Source organism: Prinia subflava, chromosome 4 (genome assembly GCF_021018805.1).
Source record: "Prinia subflava isolate CZ2003 ecotype Zambia chromosome 4, Cam_Psub_1.2, whole genome shotgun sequence".
Taxonomy (NCBI): Eukaryota; Metazoa; Chordata; class Aves; order Passeriformes; family Cisticolidae; genus Prinia; species Prinia subflava.
The window spans coordinates 73,458,886-73,476,822 of record NC_086250.1 but is presented as its reverse complement, the minus strand read 5'-3'; the positions used below and the strand labels follow the sequence as shown (position 1 = coordinate 73,476,822).

Genomic DNA, 17,937 nt, shown 5'->3' with positions numbered 1-17,937 from the left:
GCTGGCCTGAACTGCCCTGAGCTGGCCTGGGCTGGTCTGGGCTGGCCTGGGCTGGCCTGGGCTGCCCTGGGCCAGCCTGAGCCGCTGCCACCCTCGGGATCAGGGAGTTCTTTGCACTGGAAAAGCCCTCGGAGCCCAAGGAGTCCAACCACGCCCAGCACTGCCAAGGCCACCACTGCCGTGTCCCCAAGTGCCACATCCACATGGCTTTGAAACCCCTCCAGGGATGGGCACTCCAAACCTTTCCATGGGGAAATTCCTGCTGCTTTCTCCCCTGAGCCTCCCCTGGCCCAGCCTGAGGCCGTTCTCTCTCCTCCTGTCCCTGTTCCTGGAGCACAGCCCGGCCCCCCCAGCTGTCCCCTCCTGTCAGGGACTTGTGCAGAGCCACAAGGTCCCCCCTGAGCCTCCTTTTCTCCCTCTGAGCCCCTTCCCAGCTCCCTCAGCCTCTCCCGGGGCTCCAGCCCTTTCCCAGCTCCGTCCCTGTGCTGTGGCCATGCCGGGTGTGTCACCTTCAGCTGGGACTTGTCCCCGATGATGTAGAGCGAGGCGCGGTGCTGCCGCAGGAAGGAGGGCTCGGCGGGGGTGCCGTTGTGGGCTGTCCCCAGCAGGTCCTTCCCCGCCAGCCGGGACCCGATCTCCACGTTCAGGGCGTAGCTGCTCATGCGCCCGCTGGCCCGGATGCTGCCCCACTTCCCTGCGGGACGGGGCCGCGTCAGGCCGGGCTCGGGGCTGTGCCAGCCCCACGTCCCCGCCGGGGCTGGGCTGTCCCCGCAGCCAGGCCCGGGGGCACATGCCAGGGAGGTGCTGGGCACCAGGTTTGCTTTGGTTCCTTCTCCCTCTGGGTGCTGCAGGAATTCCTGCCTCGGGTCCGACCCCGGCGGCTCCGTGTCTCGTCACTGGCACTGTCACACCCCACTGCGGCGTCACCGGGCCCTGCCACCTGCACCATGGCCCTGCCACCTGCACCAGGGCCCTGTCACCTGCACCATGGCCCTGCCACCTGCACCATGGCCCTGCCACCTGCACCAGGGCCCTGTCACCTGCACCATGGCCCTGCCACCAGCTGCACCCCCGCCCCGGCACCGCAGAGGCCGAGGAGCCCAAAGCAAACCTGGCGAGGCTGCCCGGTACTTACCGTGCCCGCGGCACAGCTGGAGCAGAGGGGGCTCGGGGGGTTACTGGGGTTACTGGGGTTACTGGACATTAGTGGTGAGGGGCAGGGGGTGAGTGGGGGGTCAGTGGTCAGTCACGCCCGGCCGGCTCGGCCGCGTCCGTACCTCGGGGCGTCTCGCGGCCCTTCGGCGACGCGCACTTGGGGGAGGACAGGGTGATGACCCTGGCTCTGTGACCCAGCCCTGGGGGCACAGGACGAGAGTGGCCTCAGCAGGGGACACGGAGCCACGACACGGGATGGCATGGAGGCGATGGCACCGGGCTGCGGCCAGCCCTCCCTCCTCCCTCCTGCGGCTGCGCCCAGGGGAGCGCCTGCTCTGCTAAGGGATCACCACCAGCTCTTCCCAGGGAATCACCTGCTCTTCCCAGGGAATGATCCCCTGATCTTCCCAGGGAATGATGCCCTGATCTTCCCAGGGAATGATCCCCTGATCTTCCCAGGGAATGATCACCTGCTCTTCCCAAGGGAATCAACATCTGCTCTTCCCAAGGAACTATCAACTGCTCTTCCCAGGGAATCATCACCTGCTCTTCCCAGGGAATAATCTCCTCTTCCTGAGAAATCATCTGCTCTTCCCAGGGAATCATCTGATCCAGGGGCTCACCACCTGCACTTCCCAAGGGAATCACCACCTGCTCTTCCCAGGGAATCATCTGCTTTTCCCAGGGAATTATCTGATCCAGGGGATCCCCTGCTCTTCCCCGGGGCTCACCTGCTCCCCCCAGAGAAGCATCTACTCTACGAGAGCTGCCCGGGCTGGGGGTCTCGGCGAGGCCCCCAGGCAGCGCCCCCGGCCCGTCCTCACCTCCGCGGCTCAAAGTCCCAGGCCCTTCGTCCTTCCCTCCCATCACCTGCTTCATGAGCGATCCCAGCTTAGGCTGCTGCCTCTTGTCGGAGAAATCTGCAGCACCAAGAGAAGGTCAGCCCCGAGCCCCGGGATCCCAGGCCCCCCGGAGCCCAGCGGCAGCAAGCGGAACCCCGGGATGCGGGGCCAGCGCGGGAGCAGCGCCAGCTGGAGCCACGGAACCCTCAGTGGGGCCACCCTGTGCCAGCCCTGCCGGTCACCCGTGCCAGCCGGGGCCAGGCTGAGCTCCGGACACGGCCCCCGCGCCGGGAAGGGCCCGGAGGGGCCGTCAGGAACTTCTCCCCCTTCAGGATCAGGGAGCCCCCCCGGGCTCCCCGCAGCCCCCAGCCCCTGGCACGCCCACAGTGACGATGGGTGGGATGAGGGGACAGCGTGGATGGCACTGGGACAGGATGGATGGCACTGGGACAGGACAGATGGCACTGGGACAGGATGGATGGCACTGGAACAGGACAGATGGCACTGGGACAGGATGGATGGCACCGGGACAGAACGGAAGGCACCAGGACAGGACAGATGGCACTGCGACACCATGGATGGCACTGGGACAGGATGGATGGCACTGGGACAGGACAGATGGCACTGCAACACCATGGATGGCACCAGAGTGTGGCAGGGCGTGATGAGCTCTGCCCTGCAGTGAAGGGCCAGCTGGGAAGGGACAGTTGGGAAGGGACAGTTGGGAAGGGCCAGCTAGGAAGGGACTGCTGGGCACAGACTTACCGGGGGTCCCCAGACTGACCCCGGCACTGTGTAGGGGACAGGCAGTGCTGAGATCCTGGTGGGAAGGGTCTGTCCCCACCGCAAAGTGCCCAGACCCCAGCATAAGCTTTGGCTCCCAGTGCTCCCAGTGCTCCAGGGACACCGGGCTTCCCAAAACCCCCAGGACTCCCAGCTCCAGGGACACTGGGACTCCCAAAACCCCCAGGACTCCCAGCTCCAGGGACACTGGGACTCCCCATATCCATCCCCACCCACAGCTGGGAGCTCTGGAGAGGCTGCGCTGCCTCCTCGGGTGTGGCAGTCGCAGAGCAGCTCCCTTGGGCTGCAGGGCAGGACCCAGGGCTGGCAGGAGCCCACCTGTGCCCTCCCCGTGCCCTCCCCGTGCCCTCCCCGTGCCCTCCCCGTGCCCTCCCCGTGTCCCTCACCTGCGCTGCTCATGTGTGCCGAGGTGAAGCCGCTGAGGGTGTTGCGCCCGCCGGTGTCCGAGTAGTGTGGCATGGAGTTGATGACAGCCTGCAGGTACTTCTCCTGCTCCAGGCTGGTGGAGTCTGCCTGCGAGGGGCCTGCAGGGGACACCCCAAATGTCACCGGGCCACCCCCAGGCTGTCACCGCCCAGAACCAGACCTCTGAGGGAACCACCCAGAGCTGGGACACCCCCGAGTGTCACCACCTGGACCCCAGGTATGAGGCACCAAGGTAGGGACACACCTGAGTGTCACCTCCCAGAGCCAGGGGACTCCCAAACATCACCAGGCAGAGCTGGAGACCCCAAAGTGTCACTGCCTGGATCCTGGAGACCCCCAAGTACCACTGCCTCAAGCCAGGGAGACCCCGAGTGTCACCACCCCAGAGCCAGGGGACCCCTGAGTGTCACTGTTGGGAACCAGGGGACTCCTGAGTGTCACCGCCCGGAGCCAAGGGACCCCTGAGTGTCACTGTTGGGAGCCAGGGGACCCCTCAGTGACAACACCCAGAGCTAGGGGACCCCTCAGTGTCACTGCCTGGAGCTAGGGGACCCCCAAGTGTCCCTGTTGGGAGCCAGGGGACACCTCAGTGTCATCACCTGGAGCCAGGGGACCTCTGAGTGTCACAGCCCAAAGCCAGGGAACCCCTCAGTGTCACTGCCTGGAACCAGGGGACCCTCAAGCGTCACTGCTGGGAGCCAGGGGACCCCCTAGTGACACCGCCCAGATCCAGGGGACACCTCAGTGTCACCACCCAGATCCAGGGGACCCCTGCGTGTCACCGCCCGCAGCCGGGGGCGATCCCGCGGCCCCTCCCCGCGGCCCGGCCGGGGCAGGGCGCTCACCGGGGCTCGGGGCGTTCTGGGATTTGAAGAGGCCGACGACGCCCTTGCCGTGGAGGCCCCCGGAGCGCAGCAGCACGGCCTTGGTGCGGGAGTTCCTCCAGCACACCACCGGGAAGCGGCTCTGCCGGTAGCAGCGCGAGATGCGCTGGATCGTGTTGTCCTGGATGCTCTGCGGCACGATCAGCAGCCCGGGGTAGCTGCGGGCACAACCCAAGGGTTCGTTAGTGCTTCGTTAATCCTGAGCGGTGCACACCCAGAGCCAGCGCTAATTAACCTGCTCCACACAGCCGGCTGATTGTTCATTAAATCAGAACTCAGAGATGGGCAAAAGCAACCCTGAGAAGGTGCACTGAACACAGCCTGAGCCAGGGAAAGGCTGGACACCTGGAGCTGGAACTCACGGCCCTCCAGGGACAGAGCGGAGTGACCAGGACTCATGGACACCCAAGGACACAACGGAGTGACCAGGACTCATGGACACCCAAGGACACAGTGCAGTGACCAGGACTCATGGTCATCCAAGGACACAACGGAGTGACCAGAACTCATGGTCATCCAAGGACACAACGGAGTGACCAGAACTCATGGTCACCCAAGGACACGATGGAGTGACCAGGACACATGGACACCCAAGGACACAACGGAGTGACCAGGACTCATGGACACCCAAGGACACAGTGCAGTGACCAGGACTCATGGACACCCAAGGACACAACGGAGTGACCAGGACTCATGGTCAGCCAAGGACACGATGGAGTGACCAGGACTCATGGTCACCCAAGGACACAATGGAGTGACCAGGACTCATGGTCACCCAAGGACACGATGGAGTGACCAGGACACATGGACACCCAAGGACACAACGGAGTGACCAGGACTCATGGTCACCCAAGGACACAATGGAGTGACCAGGACTCATGGACACCCAAGGACACAGGGACGCGCAGGGACCCACAGGGACCCACGGGGACCTGCAGGGACCCACATGGACCCACGGGGACCCATGGGGACCCACGGGGACACCCAGGGACCCGCAGGGACACGCAGGGACCCACGGGGATGCACAGGGACCCACGGGGACCCGCAGGGACCCACAGGGACACACAGGGACCCACAGGGACCCACGGGGACCCGCAGGGACACACAGGGACCCACGGGGACACACAGGGACCCACAGGGACCCACAGGGACCCGCAGGGACACACAGAGACCCACGGGGACCCGCAGGGACCCACGGGGACACACAGGGACCCGCAGGGACGCGCAGGGACCCGCAGGGACCCACGGGGACACACAGGGACACACAGGGACACACAGGGACCCACGGGGACCCACGGGGACCCGCAGGGACACACAGGGACCCACAGGGACACCCAGGGACCCACGGGGACCCGCAGGGACCCGCAGGGACACCCAGGGGCCCGCCGGGCCGGCTCACCTGCGGCAGATGGCGTACATGCGGTTGACGGTGGAGATGCGGAAGGGCTCGTTCTTGGAGCGGGTCAGGCTGCTGCTCAGCGTGCCCAGCCCCAGGCGCTGGTAGTCCCGGCAGCACGCGCGCTCCACCACGTGCGTCATCGTCATCTTCTCCGACGGCCTCATGGTGCTGCTGGGCGTCAGCGTGCTCCTGTCCAGCTCCTCGGACACTGCGGGGACACGGCGGGGACACGGCGGCGCTGGGGACGCCTCGCAGCAGGCGGAGGGGATGGAGCGGTGCCCGACCCCGCCGCTGTCACTGTCACAGAGCCCCGGGGCTGTCCCGGCCAGCCCAGCCCTCCCTCCCTGCCGCGGGCTCTGCCTGGCCCCACCAGCAGCCAAAGGGCAGCACCGGGAGGAGGAGATGCCCCCACCCTGCTCCCCTGCAGGGACACCGGGACTCGCCCCACACGGCCACGGCTGCCCGGCCTCCCCGGGTGTCCCCAACCTGAGATCTCGTCCTCGTTGTCCTCGGGGAAGTGCTGGCTGCCCCGCTGCTCCCAGGCCGGCGGCGTGTACTTCTTGCGGGTCACGTACTGCCGGCCGATCGTCCTCTTGGCGTTCTTCACCAGGTTCTTGGACAGCGTCCTGGGGACACGGGCACACGGGGACAGCGCTGTCACCCAGGCAGGCACGGCCAGGAGCAGCCCTCAGCCCGGGCTCGCTGTCACACCGAGGGGACGGACGTGTCACCTGCCAGCACCTTGGCTCTGCAGGAGCCCCGGCCCTGCCATTCCCAGGGGATCTGGGGTATGGGGAGGTGGGATGGGGCAGCCAGGAGTGCCCCACGCCTGGATCTGAGGGGACACGGCCTGTGCAGACAGGATCCCCCATGGCAGGGACCGGGGATCCATGGCAGGGACCAAGGGATCCATGGCAGGGACCAGGGGATCCATGGCAGGGACCAGGGATCCATGGCAGGGACCAAGGGATCCATGGCAGGGACCAGGGGATCCATGGCAGGGACCAGGGGATCCATGGCAGGGATCAGGGATCCATGGCAGGGACCAGGGGATCCATGGCAGGGACCCGGGGATCCACACAGGGACCAGGGGATCCATGGCAGGGATCAGGGGATCCATGGCAGGGATCAGGGGATCCAGCACAGGGACCAGGGATCCATGGCAGGGACCAGGGGACCCATAGCAGGGACCAGGGGATCCAGCACAAGGACTAGGGATCCATGGCAGGGTCACTGGCAGTCAAGCCTGGGCTCAGGGCTGCAGCCACTGCTGCAGGACAGTGTCCCCAAGTCACTCAGCACTGCAGGACAATGCCACTCAGTCATTCAGCACTGAAGGACTGTGTCCCCAAGTCACCCAATGCTGCAGGACCATGTCCCCAGGTCACTCAGCACTGCAGGACAATGTCCCCAAGTCACCCAGCACTGCAGGACCCTGTCCCCAGGTCACCCAGCACTGCAGCACCGTGTCCCTGAGCCACCCAGGCCACTGGAACCCCTCCTGTGGGACACCTCCTCGGGCAGGGGATGCCACTGCCACAAACCCCCACTCCCCAGTGTGACTGTGGGGCTGGGGACACTGCAGGACACGGGACATCTGCAGCTCCTGACAGGAGGGGACAGCCGGGGGGGTCGGGCTGTGCTGCCAGGAACAGGGACAGGAGGAGAGGGAACGGCCTCAGGCTGGGCCAGGGGAGGCTCAGGGGGGATTTTTAGGAATTCCCTCCTGGGAAGGGCTGTGCAGTCCTGGCACAGGTTGGAGTCCCCATCCCTGCGGGGATTTCAAAGCCCTGTGGCTGTGGCACTTGGGGACAGGGGCAGTGGTTTGGGAGTGGCTGGAGTCACAGTCCCACAGGGCTTTTCCAGCCCTAAGGATTCTCTGCTCTGCGCCAGGACGGGTCTGGGCAAGGGGGGCTCAGCTCCCTGCGCCCCCAGCCCGGGGGCTCTGCCGGGGCAGGGACAGGAGGGCGTGTCCCGGAGGATGAGGCACATCCAGGTGTACCTGAGCGAGGGGTTCTTCTCCTTGGCCTTGGGCTGCATGGCCTGCTTGGGGGACTGGCCCACGGTGAAGGCGAAGGTGCCGCGCACGTGCTGCGGGTAGCGCAGCTTGTGCAGGTGCTTCCGGAAGATCTCGGCGCTGTCCGAGGCCACCTCCTCGTCAAAGGCGATCTTCAGCAGCTGGGGGGCACGGCCAGGGGGGCACGGCGGGGTCAGGCCAGGGCACAGCCCTCCCGTGGGTCAGGGCAGAGCCTGGAGCCAGCCAGGAGCACCACGGGCACCGCCCTGCCTCTCCCTGCACTCCCGTTCCCTTTTCTCCGGCCCATTCCCTTTCCTCTGGCCCATTCCCTCTCCTCTGGCCCATTCCCTCTCCTCTGGCCCATTCCCTTTCCTCTGGCCCATTCCCTCTCCTCTGGCCCATTCCCTCTCCTCTGGCCCATTCCCTTTCCTCTGGCCCATTCCATTTCCTCTGGCCCATTTCCTCTCCTCTGGCCCATTCCCTTTCCTCTGGCCCATTCCATTTCCTCTGGCCCATTCCATTTCCTCTGGCCCATTCCCTCTCCTCTGGCCCATTCCCTTTCCTCTGGCCCATTCCCTCTCCTCTGGCCCATTTCCTCTCCTCTGGCCCATTCCATTTCCTCTGGCCCATTCCCTTTGCTCCTGGGGTCTCCGCTCCTGCTCCTGGGTGTCCCTGTGCTGTCCCAGTGCTGTCCCTGTGCCCCTGTGCTGTCCCTGTGCTGCCCCAGTGCTGTCCCAGTGCTGTCCCAGTGCTGTCCCTCTGCCCCTGGGTGTCCCTGTGCTGTCCCAGTGCTGTCCCAGTGCTGTCCCAGTGCTGTCCCAGTGCTGTCCCAGTGCTGTCCCTGTGCCCCTGTGCTGTCCCAGTGCTGTCCCAGTGCTGTCCCAGTGCCCCTGGGTGTCCCTGGGAGCCCTGTGAGCTCTCTCCCAGCCCGGGCTCCCACCTGGAATGTGCAGGAGCGCAGCTGCAGTCCCTCCTGGATGAACTGGTCCGCCTGGGCCTGGATGCTGATCTTCTTCTCTTTGGTCAGCGAGGCGATGGGGAAGGACCGGATCACCACCTGCTCCCCCACTGCACACGGGACAGGAACGGGTCAGGAACGGGTCAGGAATGGGTCAGGAATGGGTCAGGAATGGGTCAGGAACGGGTCAGGAACGGGTCAGGAATGGGTCAGGAATGGGTCAGGAACGGGTCAGGAATGGGTCAGTTCCACCCCAGCCTCGGCCCCGGGCAGGGCCAGGCCACCCCAGGCCACCCTTGGTGTCCGTCCCACCACGGACACGGGGCCACGGCACAGAGTGGCCAGAAACAGCCAACCCCTGATCCCCGGGGATCACCAACGCTCACTGACCAACCCCTGCTCCCCAGGGATCACCAACCCTCACTGACCAACCCCTGATCCCCGGGGATCACCAACCCTCACTGACCAACCCCTGCTCCCCAGGGATCACCAACCCTCACTGACCAACCCCTGATCCCCGGGGATCACCAACCCTCACTGACCAACCCCTGATCCCCGGGGATCACCAACCCTCACTGACCAACCCCTGATCCCCGGGGATCACCAACCCTCACTGACCAACCCCTGATCCCCGGGGATCACCAACCCTCACTGACCAACCCCTGATCCCCGGGGATCACCAACCCTCACTGACAGAGTACCTGATCCCCAGGGATCCCTGACCAGCTCCCTGATCCCCAGGGATCCCTGACCAGCCCCCCGATCCCCAGGGATCCCTGACCAGCTCCCCAATCCCCAGGGATTCCTGACCAGCCCCCTGATCCCCAGGGATCCCTGACCAGCTCCCTGATCCCCAGGGATCCCTGACCAGCCCCCTGCTCCCCAGGGATCCCTGACCAGCTCCTCCCCCTCAAGGCCCCCAGGGTTTCCCAAGGCACCCCTCACCCAGGGGGTCGGTGGGGGTCCCCTTGAAGATGATCCTGTAGGTGGTGAGGAACACGGCTCCCTCTGCGGGGAGCAGGGGGGGCCCCCCGACGCTGCCCCCCGCCGCCTCCTCGCGCCCGTCCGGCATCAGGTACACGCGGAGCCCCTCCATCACACACTCCTCGCCCAGCAGCAGCGTGGGCCGCAGCAGCTTGGGCTGGGGGAGCAGCGGGGGCTCAGGCCCGTGGGAAGGGGCTCACAGCCCCCCCAGGCTCTGCTCCCAGCCCAGCAGGGCAGGCCCTACCTTCTGGATGGGAGGGAGCCTCTTGCTCTCCCTGTGCACGGCGTCCAGGGTCTCGATGTGCATCTGCACGATGTCTGTGGCACAGGGGTGAGTCCTGCCCGCCCAAATCCTGCCCTGTCCCTGCCCTAATCCCACCCTGTCCCTGCCTGAATCCCACCTGTCCCTGCCCTAATCCCACCCTGTCCTGCTCAAATCCCACCCTGTCCTGCCCCAATCCCACCTGTCCCTGCCTGAATCCCACCCTGTCCCTGCCCTAATCCCACCCTGTCCTGCCCTAATCCCACCTGTCCCTGCCCGAATCCCACCCTGTCCTGCTCAAATCCAACCCTGTCCCTGCCTGAATCCCACCCTGTCCTGCTCAAATCCAACCCTGTCCCTGCCTGAATCCCACCCTGTCCTGCTCAAATCCAACCCTGTCCTGCTCAAATCCAACCCTGTCCCTGCCTGAATCCCATCCTGTCCTGCCTGAATCCCACCTGTCCCTGCCCTAATCCCACCCTGTCCTGCCTGAATCCCACCCTGTCCCTGCCCTAATCCCACCCTGTCCCTGCCTGAATCCCACCTGTCCCTGCCTGAATCCCATCCTGTCCTGCCCCAATCCCACCCTGTCCTGCTCAAATCCAACCCTGTCCCTGCCCTAATCCCACCCTGTCCCTGCCTGAATCCCACCTGTCCCTGCCCTAATCCCACCCTGTCCTGCTCAAATCCAACCCTGTCCCTGCCCGAATCCCACCTGTCCCTGCCTGAATCCCACCCTGTCCCTGCCCTAATCCCACCGTGTCCTGCTCAAATCCAACCCTGTCCCTGCCTGAATCCCACCTGTCCCTGCCTGAATCCCATCCTGTCCTGCTCAAATCCAACCCTGTCCCTGCCTGAATCCCACCCTGTCCCTGCCCTAATCCCACCCTGTCCCTGCCTGAATCCCACCTGTCCCTGCCCTAATCCCACCCTGTCCTGCTCAAATCCAACCCTGTCCTGCCCCAATCCCACCCTGTACCTGCCTGAATCCCACCCTGTCCTGCCCCAATCCCACCCTGCCCTGCTCTACTCCCACCCTGTCCCTGCCCTAATCCCACCTGCCCTGCCCAAATCTCATCCTGCCCTGCCCAAATCTCATCCTGACCCTGCCTGAACCCCACCTGTCCTGCCCAAATCCCACCCTAGTCCTATTTTATCCTACCCATATCCTGCCCTCCCTTACCCACCTTTCCCAAATCCTACCTGCCCTATCCAAATCCCACCCTGCCTTTCCCAAATCCCACCCTGCCTTTCCCAAATCCCACCCTGCCTTTCCCAAATCCACCCTGCCTTTCCCAAATCCCACCCTGCCTTTCCCAAATCCCACCCTGCCTTTCCCAAATCCACCCTGCCTTTCCCAAATCCCACCTGCCCTGCCCAAACCCCACCTGCCCTATCCAAATCCCACCCTGCCTTTCCCAAATCCCACCCTGCCTTTCCCAAATCCCACCTGCCCTATCCAAACCCCACCTGTCCTGCCCAAATCCCACCTGCCCTGCCCAAATCCACCCTGCCTTTCCCAAATCCACCCTGCCTTTCCCAAATCCCACCTGCCCTGCCCAAACCCCACCTGTCCCGCCCACCCCCCGTGCCCCTGCTCACCCGGGATCATGACGTGCAGCCCCTTGAGGTGCTCGTTGGTGACGCCGCTCTCGGTGCACACCTTGTCCACGAAGCGGTTGATGAACCTCACCACCGAGTTGGCCACGTCCGAGCTCTCGGCGTCCTCGAAGCCGCTCTCGGTGTCGTAGCTCTCGGCCACGCTGCCCGCAATGCTGCCGAGGGGACGGGCCGGGGTCAGCCCCGGGCAGCCCCGGGCAGCCCCGGAGAGCCCGGGCAGCCCCGGAGAGCCCCGGAGAGCCCCGGAGAGCCTGGACAGCTCCGGAGAGCCTGGACAGCCCCGGGCAGCCCCGGACAGCCCCGGAGAGCTCGGACAGCCCCAGAGAGACCCGGACAACTCCGGGCAGCCCTGGAGAGCCCCAGAGAGCTCGGACAGCCCCGGGCAGCCCCGGGCAGCCCCGGAGAGCCCTGGAGAGCCCCGGAGAGCCCCGGAGAGCCCTGGACAGCCCCGGAGAGCCCCGGAGAGCCCTGGACAGCCCCAGAGAGCCCTGGACAGCCCCGGAGAGCCCCGGAGAGCCCCGGAGAGCCCCGGAGAGCCCCGGAGAGCCCCGGAGAGACCCGGAGAGCCCCGGAGAGCCCCGGAGAGCTCGGACAGGCTGGACAGCCCCAGAGAGCCCCAGGCAGGGGCTGCTCCCAGCATGGACCGGGAGAGCTCCCACCCCTCATCCGATCCCAGGAGAGCTCCCACCCCTCATCCGATCCCAGGAGAGCTCCCACTTCTCATCTGATCCTAGGAGAGCTCCCACTCCTCATCAGATCCCAGGAGAGCTCCTGTCCCTCATCTGATCCCAGGAGAGCTCCTGTCCCTCATCTGATCCCAGGAGAGCTCCCACTTGTGACAGAAACCCAGGAAAGCTTTTACTCCTGGAAAAAGCCAGGAGAGCTCTCACTCCCCATAGGAACACAGGAGAGTTCCTACTCCTGACATGATCCCAGGAGAGCTCCCACTCCTGCCAGGAGTCCAAGGCTGTTCCCACTCCCAGAACTGCCCTGTGGGCACCTCAGCCCTGACACCATCCTGGAATCCCAGCTGGGGTTGGAAGAGCCCTCAGAGGCCATCTGTTCCAGCCCCCAGCAGTGAGCAGGGATCTTTCCGAGGCCAGCACGGGCCCAGAGCTCTGTCCCAGCACCCGAGGCTGTCCCAGCCCCCAGGGCTCTGTCCCAGCCCCCGGAGCTCTGTCCCAGCACCCAGAGCTCTGTCCCAGCCCCCAGGGCTCTGTCCCAGCCCCCAGAGCTCTGTCCCAGCCCCTGGGGCTCTGTCCCAGCCCCCGGAGCTCTGTCCCAGCCCCTGGGGCTCTGTCCCAGCACCCAGAGCTCTGTCCCAGCCCCCAGAGCTCTGTCCCAGCACCCAGAGCTCTGTCCCAGCCCCCGGAGCTCTGTCCCAGCCCCCAGGGCTCTGTCCCAGCCCCCAGAGCTCTGTCCCAGCCCCCGGGGCTCTGTCCCAGGGGGTCCCGCTGTGTCCCCGCCGTGTCCCCGGTGTCACCTGTTGGTGACAAAGCTGTTGCTGACGCTCTCCACGTCGCCCAGGCCGGAGCTGCGCAGCAGGCGGTTCTTGCTGGTGTCCAGGGGCAGCAGCAGGTAGCTCATCCTGTTGGCGTAGTGGATGGCCTGGCTGAACACCGTGCTCTCCTCCTTCTGGATCAGCTCCTGCTGCTTCTCCCGGCTCATGGTGGGCCACAGCCGCAGCTGCTCCGACGCGATCTCCAGAGCGGACTTGGGCTCCTGCGGCTCCTCCGCGCCCTCCTGCAGCAGGGGAAGGGGCTTGGCTGCACGGACAGACCCACTGGGATCTCCCAGAAACGGGGTGCAGCCCCTCATCCTCATCTGAGCAGAACAGGCAGCTGGGACAGGGTCCCCAGAGCAGCTGTGGCTGCCCCTGCATCCCTGGCAGTGCCCAGGGCCAGGCTGGACCCTGGGGCTGGAGCAGCCTGGGGCAGTGGGAGGTGTCCCTGCCATGGCAGGGGTGGCACTGCAGGGGCCCTTCCCGCCCATTCCATGATTCTGTAACTCCATGATGAGCCCCAGCCCCTCGGGAAGAGCCCCCCCACCTGCTCAGCGTGGTTCTCCTCGGCGCTGTCCAGGTACAGGGCCCGGATGTGGTTCTGCACGTCGCAGTAGAACATGGCCTCCCAGAACTGGATGTTGGTCCACACCACGTGCTCCTGCACGCAGCTGTAGGCGAACTGCGTGATGCCAGGGCTCAGTTTCTGTGCACGGAGGTGGGAAAGGTCCGTGTGAACACAGCCCTTGTGCAGAGCTCTCCACTCGGGTATCGCTGGTATCCACGGGAAGGCCCAGGCAGGAGGGATGTCTGCACAGAGCCCTCCAGCACTGCCTGAAAATTCTCTTGCTCAGAGCCCACCCAGAGCCCGGAGGCTGATCCTGACCACGGCATCAAGCTGGCATTCCAGAGCAACCCCCTTCCCACAGCGCTTCCAGCCTCCCTGGGAGCCTGGGGCCAGTCTGGGCAGGGTGGAAGGTTCTGGGCAGGAGCCACAGGCTGACCAGTCCTGAGGGGACCCCTGGGGGATGCCCAGGGCTCAGAGCAGGAGCTGCAGGCTGACCAGTCCTGGGGGGACCCCCGGGGGATGCCCAGGGCTCAGAGCAGGAGCTGCAGGCTGACCAGTCCTGAGGGGACCCCCGGGGGATGCCCAGGGCTCAGAGCAGGAGCTGCAGGCTGACCAGTCCTGAGGGGACCCCCGGGGGATGCCCAGGGGCAGGGGCTCACCCTGCAGAAGGCGGTGACCAGCGGCAGCAGGGCGGCGGCGATGCCGTGCTCGTCCATGGCCGTGCAGTCCTGTGGAAACAGCGTGGGTCACCGGGGTCCCCGCGGGCAGGAGGAGCCCCCCAGGCCCAGCCCAGCCCCACCACGAGCAGGAGGAGCCCCCCACCCTGCCCTACCTGCAGGCAGCAGTTCATCATGCGGATGACGAAGTCGAACTGCTGGTGGTCCAGCACGGCGCGGTTCTGCTGCACGTGCAGGTGCAGCTCCTGCGTCAGGCAGTGCCGCGCTGCCCGGCCCTTCATGGCACGCAGCACGGCAGGGAAGAGCTGTGGGGAAGGGTTTGGGGGGTGGGATGGGGCTGAGCAGTCCTGGCCCACACCCAGGGCTCTGTGATCCCACACCGGGGTCACGGCGTGCGTTCGGACACGGCTTCGCCCTGCTTTGTCCCCGTGTCCGAGCGCACGCCGTGACCCCGGTGTGGCCGGCTGGAGGACGGGCAGGAGCCCAGGGGCACCAGGATATGAGCCAAAACCCCGGGAACACGAGGAGGGAATGGTGGTGATGGTCCCAGAGGGATTCCCAACCCAAACAGCCCCTGTTACTGAGGTGGGAGTGGGGCTCTGCTCAGGGACTGCAGGAGAGGGAACAGGTTCAAGCTGTGCCAGGAGAGGCTCGGGTTGGACATCAGGAGGAGTTCCTTCCTGGAAAGGGCGGTCAGGCCTTGGCAGGGGCTGCCCAGGGAGGTCTGGAGGGGTTTCAAAGCCGTGTGCATGTGACACTTGGGGACACAGCAGTGGTGGCCTTGGCAGTGCTGGGAACGGTTGGACTCGATGGGCTCAGAGGGATTTTCCAGCCTCAGTGACTCTGTGATTCCACAGCTTTTTGACCCTAAGCCAAGCAGCAGGACGTGGGCAGGGCACAGGGAACGCCCTCTCCACCCACTGAGCCCCCTTTACCTTTTTGGCCTCCAGCATCTTGTTCTCAAAGACGTAGGAGATGCAGTTCCTGACCACCTCCAGGCGCCGCGCGCTGTTGGCCAGGGCGTTCCCGTTGCGCTCCAGGATGGCAGCTGGGAGGGGATTCCCGTCAGGACAGGGGTGGCACCTGTGTCCCTGAGGGGGACACGGGTGCCCCAGGAGACCAGGGAGCCTTCAGAGGTGTCGGGAGCCCCTGGGGAGCCGAGGACCCCAAGGGGGTTGGAGCTGCTGTTTCTCCGTGCTTTACTCCTGTGGTGTGACCCAGGACAGGGCCCCCTGTGCCCCCTGTACCCATGGGGGTCCTGAGGGTGCCATGACCTCCAGCAGCCCCCCAGGACAGTGTTCCTCTGTGCCCTGTGTACCCATGGGGGTCCTAAAGGTGCCATGCCCTCCCACAGCCCCCCAGGACAGGGCCCCCCTGTGCCCCACACACCAATAGGTGTCCTGGGGGTGCCATGCTCTCCCACAGCCCCCCAGGACAGGGTCCCCTGTGCCCCCTGTACCCATGGGGGTCCTGAGGGTGCCATGCCCTCCCACAGCCCCTCAGAGCAGGGTGCAGGGTGCCCCTGTGCCCCACACACCAATAGGTGTCCTGGGGGTGCCATGCTCTCCCACAGCCCCCAGGACAGGGTCCCCTGTGCCCCCTGTACCCATGGGGGTCCTGAGGGTGCCATGCCCTCCCACAGCCCCCCAGGACAGGCTCCCCCGTGCCCCACACACCGATGGGGGGCCCCGAGGGCACCATGCACTTCTTCTCGGCCCTGACGGCGGGCGGGGCGCTCTGCAGCTTGGCCGTGGCCTGGTCGATGATCCACTGCACGGTGCCCTCGTCCAGGCGTGGGAAGGGCTTCTGGTGCAGCCGCAGGTGGCAGCCCTCGGTGGGCCTCTGCACCTTGTGCATGGTCACTGCAGGGTACGGGTTCTCCTGCCGGGGACAGGGACAGCTCAGACCCACGGCCCCTCCTGGGCAGGCGCCCTCAGCCCTGCCCTGCTCCCAGCTGCAGTCTGTGAGCTCTGGGAGCTGCTGTCCCCAGCCCAGGGATGGGCACCCTCAGCCCTGCCCTGCTCCCAGCTGCAATCTCCAATCCCCGGGAGCTGCTGTCCCCAGCCCTGCCCTGCTCCCAGCTGCAGTCTGCAATCCCCAGGAGCTGCTGTCCCCAGCCCAGGGAGGCACGGCTGGGACACAGCCCGAGCCAAGGGCCACCAGCAGCTTCACCCAGCTGGCCGAGGCTCCCCGGGGGCACTGCTGCCTCGGGGTGCCACGGGAAACCTCGAGCTGTGCCAGGGCAGGCTCAGCGGGGACAGCAGCAGGAGTGTCCCCATGGAAAGGGGGCTCAGGCCTTGGCAGGGGCTGCCCAGTCCCCACCCCTGGAGGTGTCCAGGGGATTCCTGGAGGTGGCACTCAGAGCTCTGGCCTGGGCTCAAGGTGGGCACTGGGCACAGCTGGGACTGGATAGCCCTGGAGGTCTTTTCCAGCCTCAGTGATTCTGGGATTCTGTGATCCTATAAAACCAGGGAATCCCACTCCCAGGAGCTCTGGGCACGTGAGGATGTGCCTGAGCACTCGTGACAGTGCAAGGAGGGACAGGATCCATCACCAGGAGCTCATGGAGGGAGGGCAGAGTGACCAGGACCGCAGCCCAGGCTCTCCCTGCCCCACTCCCCCAGCACATCCCCACCCCTGCCCAGGGCTCCAGCACTCACATTTTTGTAGAGTTTCTCTGCCAGCTCCTTGATGTGCCTCAGGATTTTCTGCTTGTTCCCCTCCTCAGCCTTCATGCGCTTCACCTCGTAGGCCACGAGCTGGGGAGGACAGCGGTGACAGGAGCAGCTCCAGAGCCTCTCCCAAACCCGGGGCCATGGTGGATCCCACTCAGGCCCCACTCAGACCCCGCAGATCCTGCTCAGGCTCTGGCAGATCCAGTAGATTCTGCTCAGGTCCCGCAGGTCCCACTCAGGTCCTGCTCAGACCCTGCAGATCCCGCTCAGACTCTGCAGATCCCACTCAGATCCTGCTCAGGCCCTGCTCAGACCCCGCAGGTCCTGCTCAGACCCCGCAGATCCCACTCAGACCCTGCAGATCCCGCTCAGATCCCGCTCAGACCCTGCAGATCCCACTCAGATCCTGCTCAGACCCTGCAGATCCCACTCAGGCCCTGCTCAGACCCCACAGGTCCCGCCCAGGCCTGCTCAGCCCCACAGGTCCTGCTCAGACCCTGCAGATCCCACTCAGACCCTGCAGATCCCACTCAGGTCCTGCTCAGACCCCGCAGGTCCTGCTCAGACCCCACAGATCCCGCTCAGACCCTGCTCAGACCCTGCAGATCCCACTCAGACCCCGCAGATCCCACTCAGACCCTGCAGATCCCGCTCAGATCCTGCTCAGACCCTGCAGATCCCACTCAGACCCTGCAGATCCCGCTCAGATCCTGCTCAGACCCCGCAGATCCCACTCAGACCCTGCAGATCCTGCTCAGATCCTGCTCAGACCCTGCAGATCCCACTCAGGCCCTGCTCAGACCCCGCAGGTCCTGCTCAGACCCCACAGATCCCGCTCAGACCCTGCTCAGACCCTGCAGATCCCACTCAGACCCCGCAGATCCCACTCAGACCCTGCAGATCCCGCTCAGATCCTGCTCAGACCCTGCAGATCCCACTCAGACCCTGCAGATCCCGCTCAGATCCTGCTCAGACCCCGCAGATCCCACTCAGACCCTGCAGATCCTGCTCAGATCCTGCTCAGACCCTGCAGATCCCACTCAGGCCCTGCTCAGCCCCACAGGTCCTGCTCAGACCCCACAGGTCCTGCTCAGACCCCACAGATCCCGCTCAGCCCCCGCAGGTCCTGCTCAGGCCCCACTCAGACCCTGCAGATCCCACTCAG

The 17,937-nt window shown here is 65.7% G+C and overlaps 1 protein-coding gene across 4 annotated transcripts in view; it reads right to left on the bottom strand.

The window, feature by feature from the left end:
* SBF1 (SET binding factor 1) overlaps positions 1–17,937 on the bottom strand; it is a 72,488-nt gene that overhangs the window by 6,573 nt on the left and 47,978 nt on the right. For 2 of the 4 annotated variants that reach the window (XM_063397196.1, XM_063397199.1), the window contains 19 exons: positions 16,758–16,856; positions 15,774–15,978; positions 15,033–15,145; positions 14,253–14,402; positions 14,080–14,148; positions 13,400–13,558; positions 12,835–13,094; positions 11,334–11,506; positions 9,714–9,787; positions 9,431–9,626; positions 8,468–8,595; positions 7,513–7,688; positions 5,997–6,136; positions 5,511–5,718; positions 4,073–4,269; positions 3,188–3,325; positions 1,980–2,075; positions 1,278–1,355; positions 510–694 (listed from right to left, as the gene is read on the bottom strand). In XM_063397196.1, coding sequence (XP_063253266.1) covers positions 510–694; positions 1,278–1,355; positions 1,980–2,075; positions 3,188–3,325; positions 4,073–4,269; positions 5,511–5,718; positions 5,997–6,136; positions 7,513–7,688; positions 8,468–8,595; positions 9,431–9,626; positions 9,714–9,787; positions 11,334–11,506; positions 12,835–13,094; positions 13,400–13,558; positions 14,080–14,148; positions 14,253–14,402; positions 15,033–15,145; positions 15,774–15,978; positions 16,758–16,856 — 2,844 coding nt within the window. The remainder of the gene's footprint in view (positions 1–509; positions 695–1,277; positions 1,356–1,979; positions 2,076–3,187; positions 3,326–4,072; positions 4,270–5,510; positions 5,719–5,996; positions 6,137–7,512; positions 7,689–8,467; positions 8,596–9,430; positions 9,627–9,713; positions 9,788–11,333; positions 11,507–12,834; positions 13,095–13,399; positions 13,559–14,079; positions 14,149–14,252; positions 14,403–15,032; positions 15,146–15,773; positions 15,979–16,757; positions 16,857–17,937) is intronic. The other 2 variants (XM_063397197.1, XM_063397198.1) reach the window with 2 other exon arrangements.